At 42.6% G+C, this 27923-nt stretch overlaps 2 protein-coding genes across 4 annotated transcripts in view; one reads left to right on the top strand and one right to left on the bottom strand.

Annotated features, from left to right (window-relative positions):
• The first annotated feature begins 600 nt into the window (after positions 1–600).
• On the top strand, positions 601–15771 carry LOC111950513 (T-box transcription factor TBX6L-like). Its single transcript, XM_070434277.1, has 10 exons — positions 601–621; positions 862–1048; positions 1368–1533; positions 8742–8844; positions 9062–9226; positions 10534–10680; positions 13067–13137; positions 13445–13519; positions 14191–14295; positions 14483–15771. The coding sequence occupies exons 1-10, from the start codon at positions 601–603 to the stop codon at positions 15168–15170; spliced, it is 1728 nt and encodes a 575-aa protein (XP_070290378.1). The 3' UTR covers positions 15171–15771.
• LOC111950510 (flotillin-2a) overlaps positions 15764–27923 on the bottom strand; it is a 45884-nt gene continuing 33724 nt past the window's right edge. For all 3 annotated transcript variants that reach the window (XM_023968132.2, XM_070434264.1, XM_023968135.2), the window contains 8 exons: positions 24122–24245; positions 23697–23815; positions 23475–23588; positions 23230–23349; positions 22857–23071; positions 21156–21339; positions 20736–20885; positions 15764–20243 (listed from right to left, as the gene is read on the bottom strand). In XM_023968132.2, coding sequence (XP_023823900.1) covers positions 20205–20243; positions 20736–20885; positions 21156–21339; positions 22857–23071; positions 23230–23349; positions 23475–23588; positions 23697–23815; positions 24122–24245 — 1065 coding nt within the window. In that variant the 3' untranslated portion in view covers positions 15764–20204. The remainder of the gene's footprint in view (positions 20244–20735; positions 20886–21155; positions 21340–22856; positions 23072–23229; positions 23350–23474; positions 23589–23696; positions 23816–24121; positions 24246–27923) is intronic.

Genomic DNA, 27923 nt, shown 5'->3' with positions numbered 1-27923 from the left:
TCTGATGCAGTTCATTTTATATTGTAGCACATTGAAGGAAAGTAAATTACTATTTATAGACATTCATAGAAATGTTCTGTAATGTTCTGATTTACCTCTACATAACATATGAGCATAAGAGCAGAACATGAGTCTCCAGTCCATACAAGTTCTGTGTAGGTCCTCTTCATATGCTGGGATAAGAGATTTGTAAGTTCTCTCAAATACGTATTTCATATGTAGAATGATTTATCCATTCCTAATGATAATTTAATGATAATTTAAAATATTGTTTAATCATACAACCACATTAATAATTCCACCCTCTTGCCTTGAAGACCAAAGACAAATATATATTTTTGTGACAGCATTTACTACATTAGAGAAGATCAGAAGTGTTCAGATATTTTTGGTATCATGATGATATTTATCATAACCAAGCCACATCTCAAAGAGCCAGGCCATCCCTGTAGAGCTCAAGTCCAATGGACTGGAGGTCGTTACTTAGGGAGCAAGGTGTCACTCGACACACACCTCTGCATTGACACTCCCCTGCTTTCTGTCCTGTGTCTGTCTGGTCAGCCAGTATAATAAAGGACCCGGGACCAGCTTCCTGTAGTAATGGCAGGCCAAACTGCCCAGGTGATTAGCACCTGGCCTGGGAGTTGGGGGTTTTGAAGTTGGGGAACACCAATGCATCACTGCCTATACTGAACACCAACCTCCCCCTACCTGCACCCCTCTTTTCACACAACAACATGTAGGCTACTCTAAACTGTATAAAGATCAAAGTGGGGTTCTGATTGATGTTCCAACACTTAACACACACACACACACACATACACACCTCTGTCTTCTTCCATATGGGAGGGAAAGGTATAGGGGATAGCTGCCCTAATCACATCTCAAGTGCATATCACTGAGTTCGAGTTTGGAGTAAATCAGAGAGGAATTAACAACAAGAGCGCTGACTGGAGCTCCAAGGCCATGTATCTGCATGAGGAGAGGCTGCTGTGTGGTGACTACCCACTCAACTCTCAGCCCAGGAACTATGGCTATTGTCCACCAGGTAGGTTTGTGTTTAATGGATAGACAACATGACCAAATGTTATTGAAAACGTTGCATTACAGTGTTTAAAAGTCCTAATTGAGCCTAACAATACCAATGCTCTTTTCTATTGAGAGGGGTAGCCTATCCCACTGGGCACAGACGTCAATTCAACATCTAACATAATTTAATTGAAATTACGTGGAAACAACGTTGATTCATTCAACCACTGTGTGCCCAGTGGTTAGCTATTTATGTAGTCTATTGTCATAGGTTTGTGGAATAAAAAACGTAACTCTAATATAGGCTATGAATGACGCAAATAAATACCTTCTACTAGATTGGAAAGATGCGGTTCGACGGGGCCAGTCTTGGAACGGCGGTGGTAAAGTCGGGTGTGAACCCGAGCTTTCAGCTCTTCAAGTTCGGGTGTCGCTCCAGGGTCGCGAGCTATGGGAACAATTTGGCGATATAGGAACTGAGATGCTCATCACCAAAACAGGAAGGTAGGATGTGTGGATGATAAATAGCGGTAGCCATAGGCCTTCATAATAACCGCTTGTCAAGAATATGAAACATGAGTGATAGAAACATTAGAAATTAATTAAATATGATAGCCTAAAATAATGTAATTTCCATTTGGTGACTGTTTTGGGACATAGGCCTAGTCTCAGAGTAATTCTGTTGCAAAGAACCACTATTTTTTATTAAATTGAATAACCGATAGTAGTATGGAGCACAAAGTAACACTTTCAGTCTTTTGCTTATTTATGAAAAGATTATTTGAGTTATTAATAATATTTTATACAAACAACATGCATATCTCAGCTACCATTACCCACTGTAACTACCTTTCTAGGACATACCAGTCCTTTACAAGTCAACAGAAAGTGTCAGAAGTCAAAATGTACACTTAACCCTGTAGGCGGCGGCGTAAGAGTAGTCTGAGTACCAGTTTCTTCAGCTGAAGTTCCACTCCTTGTCACTGCCAAAGAGACTTTTATTTATTTATTTAATTTATTTCACCTTTATTTAATCAGGTAGGCTAGATATTTACAACTGCGACCAAGATAAAACAAAGCAGCGCGTCACAAACAACACAGAGTTACACATGGAATAAACAAACGTACAGTCAATAACACAATATAAAAATCAATACAGTGTGTGCAAATGTAGTAAGATTAGGGAGGTAAGGCAATAAATAGTCCATAGCGGCGAAATAATTACAATTTAGCAATTAAATACTGGAGTGACAGATAGTGCAGAAGATGAATGTGCAAATAGAGATACTGGGGTGCAAAGGAGCAAAAAACAATTAACAATATGTGGAAGAGGTAGTTGGGTGGGCTATTTACAGATGTGCTGTGTACAGGTGCAATGATTGATAAGCTGCTCTGACAGCTGATACTTAAAGTTCGAGAGGGAGGTATAAGACTCCAGCTTCAGTGATTTTTGCAATTCGTTCCAGTCATTGGCAGCAGAGAACTGGAAGGAAAGGCGTCCAAATGAGGAGTTGGCTTTGGGGATGGCCAGTGAAATATACCTGCTGGAGCGCGTGCTACGGGTGGGTGCTACTATGGTGACCAGTCAGCTGAGATAAGGCGGGGCTTTACCTAGCAAAGACTTATAGATGATCTGGAGCCAGTGGGTTTGGCGACGAATATGAAGTGAGTGCCAGCCAACGAGAGCATACAGGTCTCAGTGGTGGGTAGTATATTGGGCTTTGGTGACAAAATGGATGGCACTGTGATAGACTACATCCAATTTTCTGAGTAGAGTGTTGGAGGCTATTTTGTAAATGACATCGCCGAAATCAAGGATCGGTAGGATAGTGTAACAGCTGTTGGAAGGATAGGACCAAGGTGCAGCGTGGTACGTGTCCATATTTATTTAATGAACACTGAAATAACAAAGMGAACAAAGAGAACGACCGTAACAGTTCTGGCTGGTGCAGACACACAACAGAAAACAACTACCCACAAAACACAGGTGGGATGAGGCTAYCTAAGTATGGTTCTCAATCAAAGACAACGATAGACAGCTGCCTCTGATTGAGAACCACACTCGGCCAAACACATAGAAATATAAAACATAGAACAAAAACATAGAATGCCCACCCCAACTCACGCCCTGACCAAACCAAATTAGAGACATAACAAAGGAACTAAGGTCAGGGCGTAACAGATAGTCAGTTTTATGAGGGTGTTTGGCAGCATTAGTAAAGGATGCTTTGTTGCGGAATAGGAAGCCGATTCTAGATTTAATTTTGGATTGGAGATGCTTAATGTGAGTCTGGAAGGAGAGTTTACAGTCTAACCAGACACCTAGGTATTTGTAGTTGTCCACATATTCTAAGTCAGAACCGTCCAGAGTAGACGGGCGGGAGGGTGCGGGCAGCGATCGGTTGAAGAGTTGGAGGCCACGGAAGGAGTGTTGTATGGCATTGAAGCTCGTCTGGAGGTTTGTTAACACAGTGTACAAAGAAGGGCCAGAAGTATACAGAATGGTGTCGTCTGCGTAGAGGTGGATCAGAGAATCACCAGCAGCAAGAGCAACATCATTGATGTACACAGAGAAAAGAGTCAGCCCGATTATTTAACCCTGTGGCACCCCCATAGAGACTGCCAGAGGTCTGGACAACAGGCCCTCCAATTTGACACACTGAACTCTATTTGAGAAGTAGTTGGTGAACCAGGCGAGGCAGTCATTTGAGAAACCAAGGCTATTGAGTCTGCCGATAAGAATGCAGTGATTGACATAGTCGAAAGCCTTGGCCAGGTCGATGAAGATGGCTGCACAGTATTGTCTTTTATCGATGGCGGTTATGATATCGTTTAGGACCTTGAGCGTGGCTGAGGTGCACCCATGACCCGCTCAGAAACCAGATGGCATAGAGTAGAAGGTACGGTGGGATTCGAAATGGTCGGTGATTTGTTTGTTAACTTGGCTTTCGAAGATTTTAGAAAGGCAGGGTAGGATAGATATAGGTCTGTAACAGTTTGGGTCTAGAGTGTCTCCCCCTTTGAAGAGAGTGATGACCGCGGCAGCTTTCCAATTTTTAGGGATCTCAGATGATACGAAAGAAAGGTTGAACAGGTTAGTAATAAGGGTTGCAACAATTGTGGTGGATAAATTTAGAAAGAGAGGGTCCAGATTGTCTAGCCCAGCTGATTTGTAGGGATCTAGATTTTGCAGCTCTTTCAGAACATCAGCTATCTGGATTTGGGTGAAAAAGAAATGGGGGAGGCTTGGGCAAGTTGCTGTGGGGGGTGCAGAGCTGTTGACCCGGGGTAGGGGTAGCCAGGTGGAAGGCATGGCCAGCTGTAGAGAAATGCTTATTGAAATTCTCAATTATCGTAGATTTATAGGTGGTGACGGTGTTTCCTAGCCTCAATGCAGTGGGCAGCTAGGAGGAGGTGCTCTTATTCTCCATGGAATTTACAGTGTCGTAGAACTTTTTGGAGTTTGTGCTACAGGATGCAAATTTCTGTTTGAAAAAGCTAGCCTTAGCTTTCCTAACTGCCTGTGTATATTGGTTCCTAACTATTCGATGCTAATGCAGTACGCCACAGGATGCTTTTGTGCTGGTCAAGGGCAGTCAAGTCTGGAGTGAACCAAGGGCTATATCTGTTCTTAGTTCTACATTTTTTAAATGGGGCATGCTTATTTAAATGGTGAGGAAAGCACTTTTAAAGAATAACCAGGCATCCTCTACTGATGGAATGAGGTCAATATCCTTCTAGGATACCCGGGCCAGGTCGATTAGAAAGGCCTGTTCGCTTAAGTGTTTTAGGGAACATTTGACAGTGATGAGGGGTGGTCGTTTGACCGCTGACCCATTACAGACTGGCCTTTCTAATGTCTATCTGCAGACTGCGGTTACTACACTTAACAAAAATATAAACGCAACATGTAAAGTGTTGGTCCCATGTTTCATGAGCTGAACTAAAAGATCCCAGAAATGTTCCATACACACAAAAAGCTTATTTCGCTGAAATGTTTTGCACAAATTTGTTTAGTGAGCATTTCTCCTTTGCCAAGATAATCCATCCACCTGACAGGTGTGGCATATCAAGAAGCTGATTAAACAGCATGATTATTACACAAGTACACCTTGTGCTGGGGACAATAAAAGGCCACTCTAAAATGTGCAGTTTTGTCACACAACACGATGCCACAGATGTCTCAAGTTTTGAGGGAGCGTGCAATTGGCATGCTCACTGCAGGAATGTCCACCAGAGCTGTTGCCAGAGAACTGAATGTTCATTTTTCTACCATAAGCCGCTTCCAGAATTTGGCAGTACGACCAACCAGCCTCACAACCGCAGACCACGTGTAACCACACCAGCCCAGGATATCCACATCTGGCTTCTTCACCTGCAGAATCGTTTGAGCCCAGCCACCTGGACAGCTGATGAAACTGAGTTTGCACAACAGAAGAATTTCTGCACAAACTGTCAGAAACCATCTCACGAAAGCTCATCTACGTGCTCGTCGTTCTCACCAGAGTCTTGACCTGACTGCAGTTCGGCGTCGTAACCAAGTTCAGTGGACAAATGCTCACCTTTGATGACCACTGGCATGCTGGAGAAGTGTGCTCGTCACAGATGAATATCGGTTTCAACTGTACCAGGCAGATGGCAGACAGCGTGTATGGCGATGTGTGGGTGAGCAGTTTGCTGATGTCAACGTTGTGAACAGAGTGCCCATGGTGGCGGTGGGATTATGCTATGGGCAGGCATAAACTACGGACAATGAACGCAGTTGCATTTTATCGATGGCAATTTGAATGCACAGAGATACCGTGATAAGATCCTTAGTCCCATTGTCATGCCATTCATCCTCCGCCATCACCTAATGTTTCAGCATGAAAATGCTCAGCCCCATGTCGCAAGGATCTGTACACAATTCCTGGAAGATGGAAATGTCCCAGTTCTTCCATGGCTTGCATACTCAACAGACAGGGTGTTCCAGTTCCCGCCATTATGCAGCAACTTGACAAAGCCATTGAAGAGCAGTTGGATAACATTTCACAGGCCACAATCAACAGCCTGATCAACTCTATGCGAAGGAGATGTGTTGCGCTGCATGAGGTAAATGGTGGTCACAACAGATACTAACTGGTTTTCTGATCCACTCCCCCACCATTTTTTAAGGTATCTGTGACCAACATATGCAGCAGTGCTTGTCGGAACTAGGAAACTCGGAAATTTCCAACTTGCTAATTGGTTGTAGTTATACACTGGCTACGTTCAACCAGTTTGCAAGTCGGAAATGTCCGAGTGTCGTATGTCCGACTAGCACCTGAATGAGACAATATACCCTACTAATTTATGGCGGAGTTACTATTGGTTTTTGGAAATAACATTAATATTTTCCTTGACAACATGTGGAGTGTCGAAAATGTAATTAGAATTTATAAAAACTATATTTAGCTGTTAGCTAGGCAAGTAAAACTCAGACGTTTTGTGGTTGGAATATACTTTGAGAATTTAGAGGTGAGCTAGCAACTTTTTGACCGTTAGTACCTCAGTGCTTTTGTTAGACTGGTTTTTCATCTGGACAAACAAAAAACAGTTGCTTAGCAACCGGATGCCAACATGTTCTGTGGATATAAAAGTTTATGAGTTCCAATATTTGCATAATAGTTGTGATTAGAGGATAGCGGTGATCGAATCAGGAACAAATCCTCTGTTCTCCTCCAGTTCATTAATTATAGAATGTTCATATTTAAAGATGGCAGAAAGGCCAGTCTTTTTGGCACGACGGTGTACAGGGAGTGGATTAGCTAAAGACTGGTACCCAGGCTAGGGTCAGAGGGGGCACAGGAGCATGTGCCCTCAGATTTGTCCTGTAAACACACACACACACACACACACACACACACACACACAACACAACACACACACACACACACACACACACACACACACACACACACACACACACACACACACACACACACACACACACACACACACACACACACACACACACACACACACACACACACACACACACACACACACACACACACACACATATATATATACACATATAACGTTTGGGATCACTTAGAAATGTCCTTGTTTTTTGAAATCAAAGCACATTTTTTGTCCATTAAAATAACATCAAATTGATCAGAAATACAGTGTAGACAATGTTAATGTTGTAAATTACTATTGTAGCTGGAAATGGCTGATTTTTAATGGAATGTCTACATATGCGTACAGAGGCCCATTATCAGCAACCATCACTCTTGTGTTCCAATGGCACGTTGTGTAAACTAATCCAAGTTTATAATTTAAAAAGGCTAAATGATCATTAGAAAACCATTTTGCACACATGTTAGCACAGCTGAAAACTTGTGTTGATTAGAAGCAATAAAACTGCCCTTCTTTAGACTAGTTGAGTATCTGGAGCATCAGCATTTGTGGGTTCGATTACAGGCTCAAAATGGCCAGAAACAAAGACTTTCTTTGTGAAACTCATCAGTCTATTCTTGTTCTGAGAAATTAAGGCTATTCCATGCGAGAAATTGACAGGCTATCAATCAAGTTAGAGTAGCTAGCTTGTCTAACCATCTTAGCTGGCATACCTGCTGGCAAGGTTGGTAGACTTTAGAAAAGCAAGCAATAACTAAATATACTGAATAAGATGTTCCTTTCAATCTTTTACCCAGATTTGAGCAGAGATGCAGAGAAGCATATTTAGTTTCTTTAAAAAACACACCAGTCAGGAGGATACAGACAGCTCAAGAAGTATGCTTACATATGCAGAAAAATATACATATTTCTTTGACACAGAATTAAGCATGATGATGTCTCTAGATTGCAGAAAAAAATCTGTTTTAGGTGTTTGAATAATGCTAAATTCTCCAACTTACAGACGGGGGCATAGCCCCACTACGGACCACCCCCAGGCATCCTCACGTACCTTGTGCGCCCTCAGATTTTTGGGGTGCACGACACCCTTTGGCGGGGATCATTGTAACAGGCTGCAGGGTTAAATGTAATACTGTCTTCAATGATACAAATTAGGGGTAATTGAAACATTTTCTGACTTGAAGCTGATACTTGGATGAAAATTCACTACATTGACTAAAATATATGTATATTTGATATTTTAGGCATGTCATATTGACCAAAAACCGAGTAACCAAAATGTATATATTATAGATAGGATACTTTTCACATTCAAAAGTATGATTTTTTCCCTTACATTTTTTTAAGGTATTATCTTAGTTGTAATTGCAAACTTGATATATATATTTTTTTCATTATGTGAATATTATGTGAATATTTCTAAATACCATATAAAATACCATTGAATTTTAGATAAGGGGTTAATTGTGATAAATGTAAAAATTTGCCCCTCTACAAATCTGAGTTTAATCTGAGTTTTGTGAGAAAATACAACAGTAATTATTGTCATCAGCTTTACCAATCAACAGACCTCTTCTTACTGATAAGAATGATTATATATTAAAAAAAGAGAGGCGGCAAGAATATTGACAATTGTATGGAAAATGTATGGATTCTAGCAAAAGTTACAAGGCATGAAAATACACTAACCAAGCATTAGCACATTGAATTACATCATTCAGCTTTCTACGTGGTTTCTAGTTTGAGTTTCGTTGTTTCTTTGTGCCCTGGTCTCTCCTAACCGGTTGGTTCAATATTGTTCAAACTTCCCACCTGATTGTATTTTATAGGCGTATGTTTCCGAGCTGCAGAGTCACTGTGACAGGGTTGAATCCTCAGGCAAAGTATGTGTTGATGATGGACATGGTCTCATTTGATGACGACAAATACAAGGTACCTCACCCTACCCCTCCCAGTATTAGGCTACTGTTTATTTAAATTTTGTGTTATCTATTGCTACCACAACACACACACACACACACACTAACGTTGTAGATTAGTGTTTGTGTTTAGATTGATAAGCTTTAGAAAAATATGTTAGATTCAAAACTGCAGAAGATGCTGGTTATCAATGTGTTTAGACACTAAACTGTACCTCTGTCCTGTGCAGTGGAGCAGAGATCGCTGGGAAGTGAGTGGTATGACCGAGCCACATCTTCCCAACCGCTTCTTCATCCACCCAGACTCTCCCTCCCTGGGGGAGAGGTGGATGCAATACCCCGTCTCCTTCCACAAGCTCAAACTCACCAACAACACCCTCAACTCCAGTGGCCTGGTAAGGCTTGGCATGGAAGGACCATGGCATATTTTATGACATTAAAAGTGTCATGTCACCATGACACTGTTGCAAAAGAGCTGATAGTCACTGAATGTTACTTAAACCTGGAAAATGCAACTTTTTGGGCAACCCAACCAAATTCTCATAGAAATGTGAGTTATAGATCGGTCATTCTTGTTAAAAAACAAGTCTAAGAAGCGTTAGATCTGTTCTATGTGCTGTGTTTCTATGCTTCCTGTGGTTAAGTAACATATTTGTGTCTTTAACTTTCAGTTTTGTACACCAGCTTCAAACAGCTGAAAGTACAATATTTTTGGTTATGCACAATATATTTCACAGCAGTTTAGATGGTACAATGATTCTCTACACTATACTTGCTTGTTTTGTCACATAAACTGAAATTAGGCGAACTATTAGAATTTTAGCAATCTGTAGATGTGCCCTAAGCAAGGCACTTAACCCTAATTGATCATGTAAGTCGCTCTGGTTAAGAGCATCTACTAAATTACTCAAATGTAAACATAATTACAAATAATTTGTACACTGCAAATTGACTGCAAGAAGCCCAAACAGATATAATGTTTGACTAAAACATAATCATTTCAAACCTTGTGTCACGACTTCCGCCGAAGTCGGTCCCTCTTCTTGTTCGGGCGGCGTTCGGCGGTCGACATCACCGGCCTTCTAGCCATCGCCGATCCACTTTTCATTTTCCATTTGTTTTGTCTTTGTTTTACACACCTGGTTTCAATTCCCCAATTACATGTTCATTATTTAACCCTCTGTTTTCCCCATGGTTTTTGTGCGTGATTGTTTTATTGTAAGTTCGGTCCGATGTTTGTGTGCTTGGTATTACTTCATGTATTTGGACATTTTGAGTAAAGTTCCTTGTGTTACTCATCTCTGCTGTCCTGCGCCTGACTCCTCTGCACCAGCTACACCCAGATCCTTACACCTTGCTTACATTTGTATATAAAAAGCTGTCTGTGCAAAGCTGTCATCAAGGCAAAGGGTGGCTACTTKGAAGAATCTCAAATCTCAAATATATTTTGATATGTTTAAGACCTTTTTGGTTACTACATGATTCCATATGTTATTTCATAGTTTTGATGTCTTCACTATTGTTCTTCAATGTAGAAAATAGTAAAAATAAAGAAAAACCCTTGAATTAGTAGGTGTGTCCAAACCGTTGACTGGTATTGTATTTTTATTTTTTCGCAGAAATTTTGGGTGCCAAATTAAACCATTTGGAGAGTATGTGTCGGCAGGCATAGTAGTAACAGGGATCATCATATGTTCTGCAGGTGGTTCTTCACTCCATGCATAAGTACCAGCCCCGTCTGCACATCGTCCAGTCTCCAGACCCCTATAACCCTCTGTCAGGGGGCTACCTGCGCTTCACCTTCCCCGAGGCAGCCTTCATAGCTGTCACTGCCTACCAGAACTCAGAGGTAAGGCCAGGACACCCTTGGGATTCTCCCAGAAGGAGATATTGGAACAGCTCTAATCCAATTGTGTTGATTAGAGTGCTCTCTGGAGGTTGAATATGGACAATGCATGTAAAGTCTGGAATATCAAATGCTGCTTCAAGAGAGCATAATAAGAGACGTGTACAGCACAGGAGGCTGCTAAGGGGAGAGCGGCTAATAATAATGGCCGGAATGGAGCACATGGAATGGCATCAAACACCTGGAAAGCCCAAAACATTTTCAAAGACTCCAGTCACCCAAGTCATAGAATGTTCTCTCTGCTATCGCACGGCAAACAGTACTGGAGAGCCACGTCTAGGTCCAAAAGGCTCCTTAACAGCTTCTACCCATAAATCATAAGACTGCTGAACAATTAATCAACTGGTCAACCGGACTATATACATTGATACCCCCTCCCCCATTCGCTGTTTATTATCTATGCATAGTCACTTTACCCCTACCTACATGTACAAATTACCTCGACTAACCTGCACCTCCACACATTGACTTGGTAACGTATATAGCCTCGTTATTGTTATTTTATTGTGTTACTTTTTATTTAATTTTTTACTTTATTTAAAAAATGTAACGTTGTCAAAATGTTATGTTGTAACGTTAAAAATGTATCGTTGTCATTTGTAAATGTTTTCTTAACTTTATTTCTTGAACTGCATTGTTGGTTAAGGGCTTGTAAGTAAGCATTTCACGGTAAGGTTGTATTCGGTGCATGTGCTATTTTATTTGTTTGCTGCATTTGATATCATTCCACTGATTCCGCTCCAGGCATTAGAACAAGCCCATTCTCCCCAATTAAGGTGCTACCAACCTCCTGGGGTGTACAGTACTAAACTCAGCAAAAAAAGAAATGTCCCTTTTTCAGGATCCTGWCTTTCAAAGATAATTCGTAAAAATCCAAATAACTTCTTCATTGTAAAGGGTTTAAACACTGTTTCCCGTGCTTGTTCAAAGAACCATAAACAATTAATGAACATGCACCTGTGGAACGGTTGTTAAGACACTACCAGCTTACAGACGGTAGGCAATTAAGGTCACAGTTATGAAAATTTWGGACACTAAAGAGGCCTTTCTACTGACTCTGAGAAACACCAAAATAAAGATGCTCAGGGTCCCTGCTCATCTGTGTGAACGTGCCTTAGGCATGCTGCAAGGAGGCATGAGGACTGCAGATGTAGCCAGGGAAATAAATTGCAATGTCCGTACTGTGAGACGCCTAAGACAGCGCTACAGGGAGACAGCACGGACAGCTGATCGTCCTCGCAGTGGCAGACCACATGTAACAACACCTGCACAGGATCAGTACATCCGAACATCACACCTGCAGCACAGGTACAGGATGGCAACAACAACTGCCCGAGTTACACCAGGAATGCACAATCCCTCCATCAATGCTCAGACTGTATGCAATAGGCTGAGAGAGGCTGGACTGAGGGCTTGTAGGCCTGTTGTAAGGCAGGTCCTCACCAGACATCACCGGCAACAACGTCGCCTATGGGCACAAACCCACCGTCGCTGGACCAGACAGGACTGGCAAAAAGTGCTCTTCTCTGACGAGTCGCGGTTTTGTCTCACCAGGGGTGATGACAGGATTCATGTTTATCGTTGAAGGAATGAGCGTTACACCAAGGCCTGTACTCTTGAGCGGGATCGATTTGGAGGTGGAGGGTTCGTCATGGTCTGGGGTGGTGTGTCACAGCATCATCGGACTGAGCTTGTTGTCATTGCAGGCAATCTCAACGCTGTGCGTTACAGGGAAGACATCCTTCTCCCTCATATGGTACTCTTCCTGCAGGCTCATCCTTACATGACCCTCCAGCATGACAATGCTACCAGCCATACTGCTCATTCTGTGTGTGATTTCCTGCAAGACAGGAATGTCAGTGTTCTGCCATGGCCAGCGAAGAGCCCGGATCTCAATCCCATTGAGCACGTCTGGGACCTGTTGGATCGGAGGGTGAGGGCTAGGGCCATTCCCCCAGAAATGTCCTGGAACTTGCAGATGCCTTGGTGGAAGAGTGGGGTAACATCTCACAGCAAGAACTGGCAATCTGGTGCAGTCCATGAGGAGGAGATGCACTGCAGTACTTAATGCAGCTGGTGGCCACACCAGATACTGACTGTTACTTTTGATTTTGACTCCCCCCTTCTTTTAGAGACACATAATTCAATTTATGTAAGTCACATGTCTGTGGAACTTGTTCAGTTTATGTCTCAGTTGTTGAATCTTGTTATGTTCATACAAATATTTACACGTGTTAAGTTTCCTTAAAGTAAACACAGTTGACAGTGAGAGGACGTCTATTTTTTTGCTGAGTTCATAATAAATGAGACGTGCTAATTTACCCAACAGATAACAAAGCTCAAGATAGACAACAACCCCTTTGCAAAAGGATTTCGTGACAATGGGCTGAACAGAAAAAGGTGAGACAGCCTTCTAGTAGCTTGAAACATGAACAGCAACTCACTTGAAAGTGATACAATACTCCTCCCAGTATGACTCAGAATAACTATCAAATTTGTTTGTCAATTATATAGTCCCCAATATGTTCCTCTTGGTAAACCTTTGAATTGTTTACTCAGTGGAAGATATGATGATTGTGCAGAATTGGAATGGTACTTTGTCGACTCACTGATCAAWTAAGTGACATGTTCTTTTCCACTTTACTGGTACACATCACTATCATGTTAATAAGAAACTGTGAATAATGACAATAGTTTCTCTCTGTAGGTTCAGAGAAAAGGAAGGTCAGAGCTCCGAAAAACTAAATGAAAGACAACTCCAGATGGAATTGAAATCTTCAAAAATGGTATAGTCACATACAGAGTTAATAACAGAGTTTATTCAAACATCTGTAAAGGAAATTGTAAACATTACACCTAATTTCCAAAGAACGTATTTCTATTTCATACTATGACAGTCAAGCCAGCTGTCTATTGATCTTTCCTAACATGGGAAAAGGAAACTGCTCAAGACAATAGCCAGCAGGTGTCATTATTTCATTTTGAGACAATCCAAAAACTGTAGTAGGCTATCTACGTAGTTATTCTATACCCGTCCTCTAAAGTTCATTTTAGGACATTTTAAAGAGTTTGCCAAAGTAGAAGGTTAAGGAATCTCCATGCATCATCTCTCCTCACTGTTCTAGCATCTGAGCCTATATTCATAATGTCTCAGAGCTGGAGTGCTGATCTAGGATCAGTTTGCCATTTAATAATGATGAATACGATTACATGAATCCTAGGTCAGCACTCCTTTTCTGAGACACTTTATGAATACGGCCCTGTTCTTTTCTGTCCTGTCCTCATTGTTTTAGTAGGATCCAGACCAGTGGAGTCAGATGATGAGGCTGATGTCATCGTCTCAAGCTCTAGCTCAGTGAATTCCTATGGTGCAGCAGGATCCAGGACTGATGACATCACATCTCTCTCTGCTGCACCTAACCCCTTAATCTCTGCCATCATGAACTGGGGGGCTGCGGCTGCAGCCCTGCCCTGTGGCCAGGAGGGATGGGGGGTCCAGGACCCAATGACCCACAACACCCACACATACAACACACTTACTACCAGGGACTATGGCAGGTCGGATTATCAAGGCCATTTTCAATCTTAAAAGTGTATTTAATCAAATAATCAGCAATGAATTGTGAACGAGAATCATAATGCTTCTTCTTACCAGTCCAGTATTTCTAGAGTATGATGATTGGATAAATACAAAAATAAAAACTAGGCTAATATTCTGAAACTGTACTCTATTGTTCTATTTCAGCCCTGGGCAGCATAACGAAGCCAGGCATACTGGTTTATCAAACGTTGCTTCTCCTCTCTTCCTCCCACACCCTCCACTGGGCCAGACTCACCACCTAGGGTCTGTTGGCTTCAGGAGGCCCCAGGCGCATAGCAGGAAACCAGTGCTGCCTCACCCACCTCACCACCGAGGAGGTCCAAGTGGTCCAGCACCAGAACTCTCCCATAGCCATAGCCACAGCCACACATCAGACCACCAGCCCCAGCAGCCACAGCCCCATCAGGCTGAGTTTGACTACCCTCTCCCCCTGCCCCCAAAGGTCAGCAGGATGTACCTACCTGAGAGTGCCCTGCGTAGCCTGGAGATGAGCCCCTCCCCCTCGGTGTCCGGCAACCCTTGGTCCCTCACCGACATGCTCAACAGGATCCACAGCAGGGAAGGGTCTGGGATCAACTCAGTAAGCCCCCAGGGGAAGCTGCTCCAGGCCCAGGCCCAGTATGAGAGGCCAGGCCTGGAGCTGGGGGTGAACAGGGAGCTCCGGCCACCACAGCCCAATCCACCACTACCTGATCATGAGCCAGAGTACCTGCCTCTCCACAACATGATGTGCTACCACCAGAACAGCTTGATTGGCTCTGCTGGGCTGCTAAGAGACAACCATGTGGACCCTAGAGTACCCTCCTGTAAGTCACCTATGCTCGACTTATAAGTGATCTCTTGTTCAGTAAACACAACAGGTCAGGTAGACATGAACATTTTCCCCACCACTTGTGGACATCTAGCAACATCTCTGGGTAGACTTGAAGCAAATTAATATGCAATATTGAGTCATGTATAGTTATTTTTTCTTTGCTATGTTAGACGTTGCAAAAAAAATCCATATTTTTCAGTTGTAGAATAGGGAAGTGGTTTGCTAGGATAAGGAACTGGGGACTCTTTTGCCCTGACATTAGATTTTTATAATTTGTAAGGGGAGCTAACACCTATGCAATAGATTTGCATCATGTCTTAACCGTCAACATGTTTCCCCACTTTCTTGGGACATTGTAATTAACAGTAAATAATGAGTGAGATTATATGTGAGATGTGAATGCAGAAGAGCAGTGGTTTATCAAACATACAAAATTATGTTTTTTTGGTTTTGATATTAAGGCTGATAACATTAGCCATATCCATACTGTATGTATCGTTGTCATGCTAGAAAGGTTGGATACAGCACATACAGCATAGGAGTTATGGGACGAGGATAATGTAACAGGCCACTGGTAACTGATTCTCTGAAAGAATACTGAGGAAACTGTATGAGGTGGCAGAACATTTATTACAGGGAAGTGAATAATACTTTGCAACAGCAAGACTGGAGGGTCACATGTTCACATGCTGAAATATCCATTTGGGACCAGTTTTCCAGTAGTATGTAATGTAACAATCTATATAAATCCAAAATAGACAAATTCACATAAACACATTTATTAAGTCTGAATAGATATTGTATATTTCAATAATGTGCAATCTTTTTTTATATATATATACACTGTATTCGGAAAGTATTCAGACCCAGTTATACATTTGTGCAAATTTATAACAATAAAAAAACTGAAATATCACATTTACTTAAGCATTCAGACCCTTTACTCAGTACTTTGTTGAAGCACCTTTGGCAGCAATTACAGCCTCGAGTCTTCTTGGGTAGGACGCTACAAGCACACCTGTATTTGGGGAGTTCCTCCCATTCTTCTCTGCAGATCCTCTCAAGCTCTGTCAGGTTGAATGGGGAGCGTCGCTGCACATCTATTTTCAGATCTCTCCAGAGATTTTCGATCGCGTTCAAGTCCGAGTCCTGGCTGGGCCACTCAAGGACATTCAGAGACTAGTCCCGAAGCCACTCCTGCGTTGTCTTGGCTGTGTGCTTAGGGTCATTGTCCTGTTGGAAGGTGAACCTGAGGTCTGAGGTCCTGAGCACTCTGGAGCAGGTTTTCATCAAGGATCTCTTTGTACTTTGCTCTGTTCATTTTTCCCTCGACCCTAACTAGTCTCCCAGTTTCTGCCGCTGAAAAACATGCTTCATCGTAGGGATGGTGCCAGGTTTCCTCCAGACTTGACGCATGTCATTCAGGACAAAGAGTTCAATCTTGGTTTCATCAGACCAGAGAATCTTGTTTCTCATGGTCTGAGAGTCCTTTAGCTGCCTTTTGGCAAACTCCAAGCGGGATGTCATGTGCCTTTTACTGAGTGGCTTCCGTCTGGACACTACCATAAAGGCCTGATTGGTGGAGTTCTGCAGAGATGGTTGTCCTTCTGGAAGGAAAAGTCAAATGTGGAAAAAGTCAAGGAGTCTGAATACTTTCCGATTGCACTGTATATACTCTTTAGATAAAGATAACAGTTAAAGGCATACAATGTTTGGTCTTCAACTATTTTCTAGCTTCAAAAGGTAGATTTTGCCTGAACTGAAAGCTGCTTCTACTCCGCTGAAATCAAATGACACTATCCATAATACATAATGCCATTTATGGCATTTAAAGAACATTGGCACAAAAAGAGGGGCCAAAAATAACAGTTTAAAATCCAATGGGTGTTTTTCAGCTGAACAAAAACACATTTTGACCAGGGAAAGACTTCAGTATGTTTAGATAGAACATGACACCACAACATTAGGGGCGTAGAAAGAAATTAGTTGGTGGATGGGCCTGCAGAAATATGGATGGGGCATATTGTATAATTTTTGTTTTGTTTTTGGGCCTGGCTCCCCAGCGGGTGGGCCTGTGTCCACCCATGCCTATGGCCCTGTTCAACATTTCCAACTTTATACAATTCAAACCAGCCATTTCATCAAACAGAATACAGGTTGCATTCTGGTTTCCAGTACTGTATCACACAATTTATCACTTCAAAATGTTACGGTCTGGTCTAAGATGTAAATCTTACAACAGAGACTATAATAAAAGCACGATAAAATAAATACAGTATTTCCAAAGAAACACTTTTGGTGATCAGTAGGGATTAGATTCTCCCCCAGACCAGCGATATACCGCCGTTGGCATTGGCAGCAGGTTAACATTACTGTAAAATAAAATGCATTTGCCTGACTACACAAACTGAATTATTCCGTTGCGCTATGTTCGCTACATACTTGGGTGCATTGGTGAATACATATCTGCATTGTTGAAGTCAATTGTGGTGACATCAAAATGAAGGGTGGAATTCATTCTTATTTATATGGTTGTACAAAACAAAGTCATCAGTGATTGGATCATCTCTAACCAATCAGAGTATCAAAGCCAATGACACATTTTCAAAACGCCACTTTACAATTTGTTCTCGCTCTGGCCCAACCCTTCAGTTTCTGGGACCAATCAGATTTGAATGAGTTTGCATTCTAGTCAATTGTGGTGACATCAAAATGAAGGGTGGAATTCATTCTTATTTATATGGTTGTACAAAACAAAGTCATCAGTGATTGGATCATCTCTAACCAATCAGAGTATCAAAGCCAATGACACATTTTCAAAACGCCACTTTACAATTTGTTCTCGCTCTGGCCCAACCCTTCAGTTTCTGGGACCAATCAGATTTGAATGAGTTTGCATTCTAGAAATCATTGGGGGGGTACTTTCTCTAATAGAGCCCCACAGTGGTGGTGTCATAAAACCCATAAAACAAAGTGGTCAAACAGGGAAATGGTTCCAATCGTTTTTCCAACATTATTTTTTTCCAATAGGGAATTTTAGAAACACTTGAAATAAGGGCTGTGTTTTGTGTAGGCGCACCTTGGCATGACATTTTGATAACCATGTAAATCTCTCTTGGACAAGGTGACTTTTATCAATATATTTACGCTCAGATTTGAAAATGCTAATTAGCATCAAAGTAGTCAATGCAAGACTACACATCCCTGCAAGCTCCTGCACATCCTCTCTAGCTGACACCTTTGCTAACAGGTATTTTGTCAATTTAAAACTTGCACAAGACGACTCACAGAATTGTCAATTTAAAGAAATGTAGCCAATTTATTAATTACTAAATTTAGCTAACATTAGATAGTTTATCCAGAGATTCTTACCTTTGCCTCGATTCGGCAGTCTCGTCCAGATCATCATGGCATTTGTAGTTCTTTATGATAGCCACATTAGCAGATAATTAGCATTTCATTTTTGGGGGTAAATACAGGCTACTATATTGATAAAAATCACCTTGTCCTAGAGATAATTATTTATTTTATTATTAATTCTTTTTTCTTTTTCGGGGGACAAAATCTACTTTGTTTTTGTCCTAGAGAGATTTACACGGTTATCACAACGTCACGCCAAGGTAAGCCTACATGAAACACTGCCCAAAGTGTTTCTAAAATCCCCTACAGGAAAAATGAATTGTGTAAAAACGATTGGAACCATTTCCTTGTTTGACCACTAGGTTTTAAGGGTATTATGACTCATTGTGGAGAACGTCCATGGACGTGGCGTAGCGTTTGGCCGGAGCAACATTGGTTCAGCAAGTGTCTAGAAATCCCCTAAACGCTAAAATATATTTTCATAAAATAAAAACGACTTAAAATGAACTCCAGTCCAACTCAAACGTCTAAACAAACTGAAATGTCTTCTTGTGTTTAAAGCACATTGGGTAAGGCATGTGGAGATAGCTGATAAATGATTGGATGGTCAACAGGTCTTGGCAGCATTGCATTCCTAGTCAAAGATATCAAGCAGCACCTTGTAAAATCCTGAAATTAAGGAGTCTAGTAAACTGTAGAGATAAATCCTTTATAAAAATGTATATGTAATTTAAGAATGGAACCACAAGGTGACATAACACAACATTGGCTACCCTAAGAGACTGAAATGCATATTGTCATATGGCATCTCAATAATTGGAAAGAAGTAGAACAAGTATTAAAGCTTAGATTGACTGAGGTAATCCAGATGATCAGGAAAGCTAGCAGGACTCCCGGGTCTCTATATTAAGGCTAATCTTGAAAGTATATGGCTTCATACAGACATGAAGATTGATGCACACGTGTTCATCTGTATGCTTTCTGCGTCTTGCATGTCTTGTCCTAAGGCACACCTCTCCCATACCCAAGATGAAGAATGAAATGAAGATTCTAGTAAAGAAAAAGGCAAATGATATGAGGATGGGGGAGGACATTTCTACATCTCTCATTGAATTTCACTGTAGTATCACTAAACTTTTTGAATTGCCAAACCATTACTTTTCCTGAGGTTTGGCCACTTGGTTGGTAAACAGGCACGGACTGCACATAAGAATGAAACAATAAAAATGGGTGACGAAATACTTAAAAACACTTGCACAAGTAACTGTAAAAAACCATGGGCATATCCAAGGTACTAAGTGTAACACAATAAAAAAAACTATGAAGACACAAGGTGAAGACCTGGCGAGACCTTTCAGACCAGAATAGGGCCTGCACAGACATATCAGGATGAATGCCCCTTTTCTATAATGTAGACGAGTGTAAGTACAACACAATGGGGGTAACTTCTTAAAAACAAAATATAAAATGAACGGTTGCTTTTTTTTGTTCTTTAAAAAAAAAACATTCAGTGGTCCATGCAGATGATCTGGTCCTATAGAGCTAAGGCATCAGGGGTCTAGGAAATGAAAACGACTCTACTCTTTCGTAGTACTTTTCGTAGTAAAACAACAACTCTTGTATTCAAGTGTTTCTTGTTGATTTAAAGTGCATAATAGAGATGTATTGGAGTCTGGGTGCATTGGATTGTTTTCATGCTTGAGGGTTGGTCATCTTCTGAAGAAAAGGGATCTGTGGGATGATAAGAGAGAGACTGGGTTAGCTGCAGCCTTCACTGGAACAATGGAGAGCCCTGTGACTTAGTGAGAATCAAAAAGTTGGCCCATTGCCATCAACTGGCTATTTGCACATTACTTAGGCTTTGTCCCAAATATTGACATAGGGAATAGGATGCGATTTGGGACACACAGAGTGAGGAAACTGAGTGTAGTTAGGGATGAAACATGGTATGATCTGTAGGGAGTATGCTCTGGAATGACTGCAATTCGACATGGACTTCACAGCAAAATTGTATTTCTATTGTGTACAAAAGTGCAAATGTTTATGTATAGGCCTACTGTAGATTCAGCCTTATAAACCTAGCTAGCTGAGGCTGGATAGATGGAATGTGTTCAGACACCTGCAGTGATTATGAGTATGGGCGGGGTATCGCTCATATAGCTACATTCTACTGACCCCCCTGGAATGTGAAGGTACCCCGTCCCTCTTCCCCTCCCCCCTCACTTTCATCAGGTCCACCCCTGTGAGGGCGTTGACGGACACGGGGAGCTCAGCCAATAGGCGGTTAACCTCGCCGGTCACACGACTACCGTCCCCGCTCAGGATGACAATCTCATTGGTCTGGGCCAGGGGTGCCGCCACCTTGCCAGCGATCTGTACCAACACAATGACACAAACCTTCTTCACCTGGGTGTTCTTCTGAGAGAACTCACCTAACACAGCCTTTAGTTGTCAGGTTTAAAGCAAATAAAAATGGTAACACTGAAAACATTAATTTTTTTTTTTTTAAATCTTCCATTTTTTCATGTCCAAAAGCTGACACACACATTGTACCAAATTATTGTGTGCAGCTCTATGTCAACTCCTCCTTACCACAACACTACGTATAAAGTGTTAAATGCCTCTCAGTCCTGACACACTGACCTTAGGCAGGGCCTCTAGGACCAGAGCAGTCTTGGCAGCCTCTCCATAATGCTGGTAGGCCTCAGCCTTCAGCCTCATCTTTTCAGCCTCAGCCTTCCCTATAGCCTCTATGGAACCGGCCTCTGCCTCTCCGATACGACGGATCTTCTCTGCCTCCGCTTGGGCCGTCAGCACCTTCTTCATCCTGTTCAGGAGGGCATGTAAAGAGTTTAACTCGAACAACATCGTTAGATTGCAGACTAGATTTCATCGAACTACAGTATGAACATCGGCTACACACCTAAATCATAGCTATAATTTGGTTTAAACCACATCACTAAGGATCGATCATGGTCCAAACACACCAACACAGTCGTGAGGAGGACACAACAATGTCTCGTCTCCCTCAGGAGGCTGAAAAGATTTGGCATGGGACCTCGGATCCTCAAAAAGTTACAGCTGCACCATTGAGAGCATCTTGACTGGCTGCATCGCCGTATGGTATAGCAACTGCTTGGCATCCGACTGCAAGGCGCTAAAGAGGGTAGTGCATACCCTAGCTCCCTGCCATCCAGGACCTCTATACCAGGCGGTGTCAGAGGAAGGACCTAACAATGGTCAAAGACTCCAGCCACACAAGTCATAGACTTTTTTCTCTGCTACCGCAAGGCAAGCGGTACCAATGCACCAAGTCTGGAACCAACAGGACCCTGAACAGCTTCTACCCCCAAGCCATAAGGGGGTGGCAGGTAGCCTAGTGGTTAGAGCATTGGGCCAGTAACTGAAAGGTTGCTAGATTGAATCCCCGAGCTGACAAGGTAAAAATCTATCGAAATGCCCCTGAACAAGGCAGAACAAGGCACTGTTCCTAGGCCGTCATTGTAAATAAGAATTTGTTCTTAACTGACTTGCCTAGTTAAATAAAGGTTCAAAAATATATATAAATAAGACTTAAGTACTTAACCAAATAGCTACCTATCTGCGTTGACCCCTTTTGCACTTTTTTGACTCATCACATACGCTGCTTGCTACTGTTTATTATCTCTCACTTTATTCCTAGTTACAGATTTCCCCAGGAACCTTCCAGGGTCTGCAGAATGACATTCTTTATCTTCATCACAGATTTCCCCAGGAACTGTTCACAGGCATAGCCCAGCAGCTCATTGTCTACCATCACCTTCACCTGGAATCAGGGTAATAGACACATTGTCAGCTGTTAACTAGATACTTAATACACTAAAACATAGTCTGAGCAACATCAACATCATCTAGTTAGCACTACAGACAGTGATTATAAGTTATTTCTTAAAATGCCATGTATGCAAATCATACTTAGTTATTTTATTCCCAAAAATGTGGACAAATCTAACTCAATTACCTCGTACCCCTGCATATTGACTCAGTACCTATTGTTTACGAAGCATGTGACAATTCGATTTGATTAGCTACTACTGCAAGTGTGAGATGAAGTTGCCCCTACACACTGATCAGTTTTGTATTTTGGTTAGGATTTAGAAAAGGCTAAGCTTATCCTAGACCTATGTCTGAGTGTAACTTACTTGCAGCATAGATGCTTGAAAGGCAGACACTCTAGGCTCCCGTGGTGGTTTACTCACTTCCTATTTGTATGACACCCTGCGTTGCATCCAGAATTTGAACGAGCATACACATTGTCCTTATTTTCCATGCATTCTGGGAGTGGCTCAGTGATTGGTCACTCACTTCTGTCCCTCGGCCAGCTGTTGCATCTTGTAGGCCTCAGACTCGGCCGGCCTCTTGACCGTGGCGATCAGCTCCTTCTCGGTGCGGTCAATCTCCTTCTCCTCAATGGTGATCTGCTTCTTCCTCTGAACCACCTCGATCTCTATCTCCTCCAGACGGATCTTCTGCTGCTCCTTGGCAGCCTGCAGCTCGTAGGCCAGCTGGGCCTCTGCTTTCTGGGGGGAGGGGGGGGGGTTTGGTGTGCACTAATGAATATGACCAGGGTGAATCTCTTATAAAGGATTAACCATTTTTCACATGAGGCGTAGATTTGATGTCATCGATTGACTACTAGGTGAATCTAATCTAGAGCAATAATGCCCATGTCTGATACCTTTGTGTTTACTTCTTGATTGAAAGCAGCCTTCTGCATCTCCAACCCTCTCTTAGAGTCGGCCATCTTGGTATCTGCTTGGAACTTGATGTCCATCATCTCTTTCTTACATTCTGCTTCCTATTGGGGGCACAGACCACAAGATGAGAAGAGAAGATTCAGTGTAGCAAAGACTAACATGAATACTGAGTGCGATGTACTGCGACGCATTCAGGGAATCTACTTGTTTGCAGTATATTTCTTACCCTGATTCCTGCGTCTCTCTCTGCCTCGGCCACTCCAATGTCTGCGTCTCGCTGTACTGCAGCTGTCTGACTCTTGCCCAAGGAACTCAGGTACTCCACTTTATCATAAACATCCTGACAAGGACAGGGAAAAAACACAGAGGCCCTCAGTCATTGTGTGGCAAGTGGTGTCACTTTAAGTGTATCAAGCTGTAATAGGATGACTGTGCTCCTGTCTCTTACCTTGATGGTGAAGCTGAGGATCTCGATGCCCATGCGGCCCACGTCGGGCGCTGCCACCTCCCTCACCAGAGCAGCAAATCTGTCTCTGTCCTGGTAGATCTGCTCCACCGTCAGAGTACCTGGAACACAGGACTGGGGTCAGTGTCTGGCTGGGTCACTAACCATAGACTGATATGGATTCCTCTATCTGAAGTGGTGATTTATTTAAATGAGTTGTACATTGTAAAATTGTTAGTATCCTATATCAGAGTTAAACCAGAGCCTAAAGGTCCAAGGAGAACATGCATACATTATATGGCATATAGAATTTGATTTCCTGAGAACATGTAAAATGGTTTTAAGTTCTATAGCATGACCTAATAGTAATACTCCTCTGAGACCCAATAGTACTGAGCAGCAGCCCGTGTCTGTCAGAAGGTCCCTACCGAGAATAGAGCGTAAATGACCCTCCAGGGTCTGCAGAATGACACTCTTTATCTCCATCACAGATTTCCCCAGGAACTGTTCACAGGCATAGCCCAGCAGCTCATTGTCTACCATCACCTTCACCTGGAGCCAGGGTAATAGACAACATTGTCAGCTGTTAGCCAGCTAATTAATACACTGACATCATCTGAGCAACATCAACATAATCTGATTAGCACTTCAGACACATAACTACACTGGCTAATCTATGTGATTATAGGTTATTTCTTAAAATCCCATGCATGCACATTATACTTAGTTATTTTATTCCCTAAAATGTGAACATACTCTGTCTGTAGTTATAAACTCAGCAAAAAAAGAAACGTCCTCTCACTGTCAACTGCGTTTATTTTCAGCAAACTTAACACGTGTAAATATTTGTATGAACATAACAAGATTCAACAACTGAGACATAAACTGAACAAGTTCCACAGACATGTGACTAACATAAATTGAATTATGTGTATCTGAAAGAAGGGGGGGGTCAAAATCAAAAGTAACAGTCAGTATCTGGTGTGGCCACCAGCTGCATAAAGTACTGCAGTGCATCTCCACCTCATGGACTGCACCAGATTTGCCAGTTCTTGCTGTGAGATGTTACCCCACTCTTCCATACCCCACTCTTCCACCAACACACTGCAAGTTCCCGGACATTTCTGGGGGAATGGCCTAGAGAGGAACCAGGCTATGAGGGGTGGCCAGTCTCTTCTGGCTGTGCCGGGTGGAGATTATAAAGAACATGCCAAGATGTTCAAAATGTTCACAAGTGACAAGCATGGTCAAATAATAATCATGATAATTTTCAGTTGGCTTTTCATAGCCGATCATTAAGAGTTGAAAACAGCAGGTCTGGGACAGGTGGCGGTTCCATAACCGCAGGCAGAACAGTTGAAACTGGAATAGCCAGCAAGGCCAGGTGGACTGGGGACAGCAAGGAGTCATCATGCCCGGTAGTCCTGACGTATGGTCCTAGGGCTCAGGTCCTCCGAGAGAGAGAAAGAAAGAGAGAAGGGAGAAATTAGAGAGAGCCAAGATTTTCAAAATGTTCATAAATGACAAGCATGGTCAAGTAATAATCAGGAATAAATGTCAGTTGGCTTTTCATAGCCGATCATTAAGAGTTGAAAACAGCAGGTCTGGGACAGGTAGGGGTTCATAACCGCAGGCAGAACAGTTGAAACTGGAATAGCAGCAAGGCCAGCGGACTGGGGGACAGCAAGGAGTCATCATGCCCGATAGTCCTGACGTATGGTCCTAGGGCTCCGGTCCTCTGAGAGAGAGAAGAGAAAAGAGAAGGAGAGAATTAGAGAGAGCCAAGATTTTCAAAATGTTCATAAATGACAAGCATGGTCAAATAATAAATCAGGAATAAAAGTCAGTTGGCTTTTCATAGCCGATCATTAAGAGTTGAAAGCAGCAGGTCTGGGACAGGTAGGGGTTCCATAACCGCAGGCAGAACAGTTGAAACTGGAATAGCAGCAAGGCCAGGTGGACTGGGGACAGCAAGGAGTCATCATGCCCAGTTTGCCGTGACGTATGGTCCTAGGCTCAGGTTCCCCGAGAGAGAGAAAGAAAGAGAGAACGAGAGAATTAGAGAGAGCATACTTTAATTTCACACAGGACACCGGATAAGACAGGAGAAGTACTCCAGGTATAACCAACTGACCCTAGCCCCCCGACACATAGACTACTGCAGCTTAAATACTGGAGGCTGAGACAGGAGGGGTCAGGAGACACTGTGGCCTCATCCGATGATACCCCCGGACAGGGCCAAACAGGAAGGATATAACCCCACCCACTTTGCCAAAGCCACAGCCCCCGCACCACTAGGGGATATCTTCAACCACCAACTTACAATCCTGAGACAAGGCCGAGTATAGCCCACAAAGATCTCCACCACAGCACAAACCAAGGGGAGGCGCCAACCAGACAGGAAGATCACGTCAGTAACTCAACCACTCAAGTGACGCACCCTCCTAGGGACGGCATGAAAGAGCACCAGTAAGCCAGTGACTCAGCCCCTGTAATAGGGTTAGAGGCAGAGAATCCCAGTGGAGAGAGGGGAACCGGCCAGGCAGAGACAGCAAGGGCGGTTCGTTGCTTCAGAGCCTTTCCGTTCACCTTCACACTCCTGGGCCAGACTACACTAATCGTATGACCTACTGAAGAGATAAGTCTTCAGTAAAGACTTAAAGGTTGAGACCGAGTCTGCGTCTCTCACATGGGTAGGCAGACCGTTCCATAAAAATGGAGATCTATAGGAAGAAAACCTGCTCCCCGCTGTTTTGCTTAGAAATTCTAGGGACAATTAGGAGGCCTGCGTCTTGTGACCGTAGCGTACGTATGGTATGTACGGCAGGACCAACTCGGAAAGATAGGTAGGAGCAAGCCCATGTAACGCTTTATAGGTTAACAGTAAAACCTTGAAATCAGCCCTTGCCTTAACAGGAAGCCAGTGTAGGGAAGCTAGCACTGGAGTAATATGATCAAATTTCTTGGTTCTAGTCAGGATTCTAGCAGCCGTATTTAGCACTAACTGAAGTTTATTTAGTGCTTTATCCGGGTAGCCGGAAAGTAGAGCATTGCAGTAGTCTAACCTAGAAGTAACAAATGCATGGATTAATTTTTCTGCATCATTTTTGGACAGAAAATTTCTGATTTTGCAATGTTACGTAGATGGAAAAAAGCGGTCCTTGAAACAGTCTTGATATGTTCGTCAAAAGAGAGATCAGGGTCAAGAGTAACGCCGAGGTCCTTCACAGTTTTATTTGAGACGACTTTACAACCATCAAGATTAATTGTCGATTTAACAGAAGATCTCTTTGTTTCTTGGGACCTAGAACAAGCATCTCTGTTTTGTCCGAGTTTAAAAGTAGAATGTTTTCAGCCATCCACTTCCTTATGTCTGAAACACAGGCTTCTAGCGAGGGCAATTTGGGGCTTCACCATGTTTCATTGAAATGTACAGCTGTGTGTCATCCGCATAGCAGTGAAAGTTAACATTATGTTTTCGAATAACATCCCCAAGAGGTAAAATATATAGTGAAACAATAGTGGTCCTAAAACGGAACCTTGAGGAACACCGAAATGTACAGTTGATTTGTCAGAGGACAAACCATTCACAGAGACAAACTGATATCTTTCCGACAGGTAAGATCTAAACCAGGCCAGAACTTGTCCGTGTAGACCAATTTGGGTTTCCAGTCTCTCCAAAAGAATGTGGTGATCGATGGTGTCAAAGGCAGCAGTAAGGTCTAAGTAGCACGAGGACAGATGCAGAGCCTCGGTCTGACGCCATTAAAAGGTCATTTACCACCTTACAAAAGTGCAGTCTCAGTGCTATGATGGGGTCTAAAACCCGACTGAAGCATTTCGTATACATTGTTTGTCTTCAGGAAGGCAGTGAGTTGCTGCGCAACAGCTTTTTCTAAAATTTTTGAGAGGATTGGAAGATTCGATATAGGCCGATAGTTTTTTATATTTTCCGGGTCAAGGTTTGGCTTTTTCAAGAGAGGCTTTATTACTGCCATTTTTAGTGAGTTTGTTACACATCCGGTGGATAGAGAGCCGTTTATTATGTTCAACATAGGAGGGCCAAGCACAGGAGGCAGCTCTTTCAAGTGTTTAGTAGGAATAGGATCAGTATGCAGCTTGAAGGTTTAGAGGCCATGATTATTTTCATCATTGTGTCAAGAGATATAGTACTAAAACACTTAAGTGTCTCTCCCGATCCCAGTGCCTTGGCAGAGCTGTGGCAGGATC

The sequence above is a fragment of the Salvelinus sp. IW2-2015 genome, linkage group LG23 (assembly GCF_002910315.2).
Source record: "Salvelinus sp. IW2-2015 linkage group LG23, ASM291031v2, whole genome shotgun sequence".
Classification (NCBI taxonomy): Eukaryota; Metazoa; Chordata; class Actinopteri; order Salmoniformes; family Salmonidae; genus Salvelinus; species Salvelinus sp. IW2-2015.
The sequence above is the reverse complement of the archived record's forward strand: the minus strand, read 5'-3'. Positions and strand labels throughout refer to the sequence as shown.

Coding starts and splice junctions, on each gene's coding strand:
- LOC111950513 (XM_070434277.1), top strand. CDS start 601: ATGGCAGGCCAAACTGCCCAG. Junction 1,049..1,367: donor CTATGGCTATTGTCCACCAG/GTAGGTTTGTGT, acceptor ACCTTCTACTAG/ATTGGAAAGATGCGGTTCGA. Junction 13,138..13,444: donor AATGGGCTGAACAGAAAAAG/GTGAGACAGCCT, acceptor TTCTCTCTGTAG/GTTCAGAGAAAAGGAAGGTC.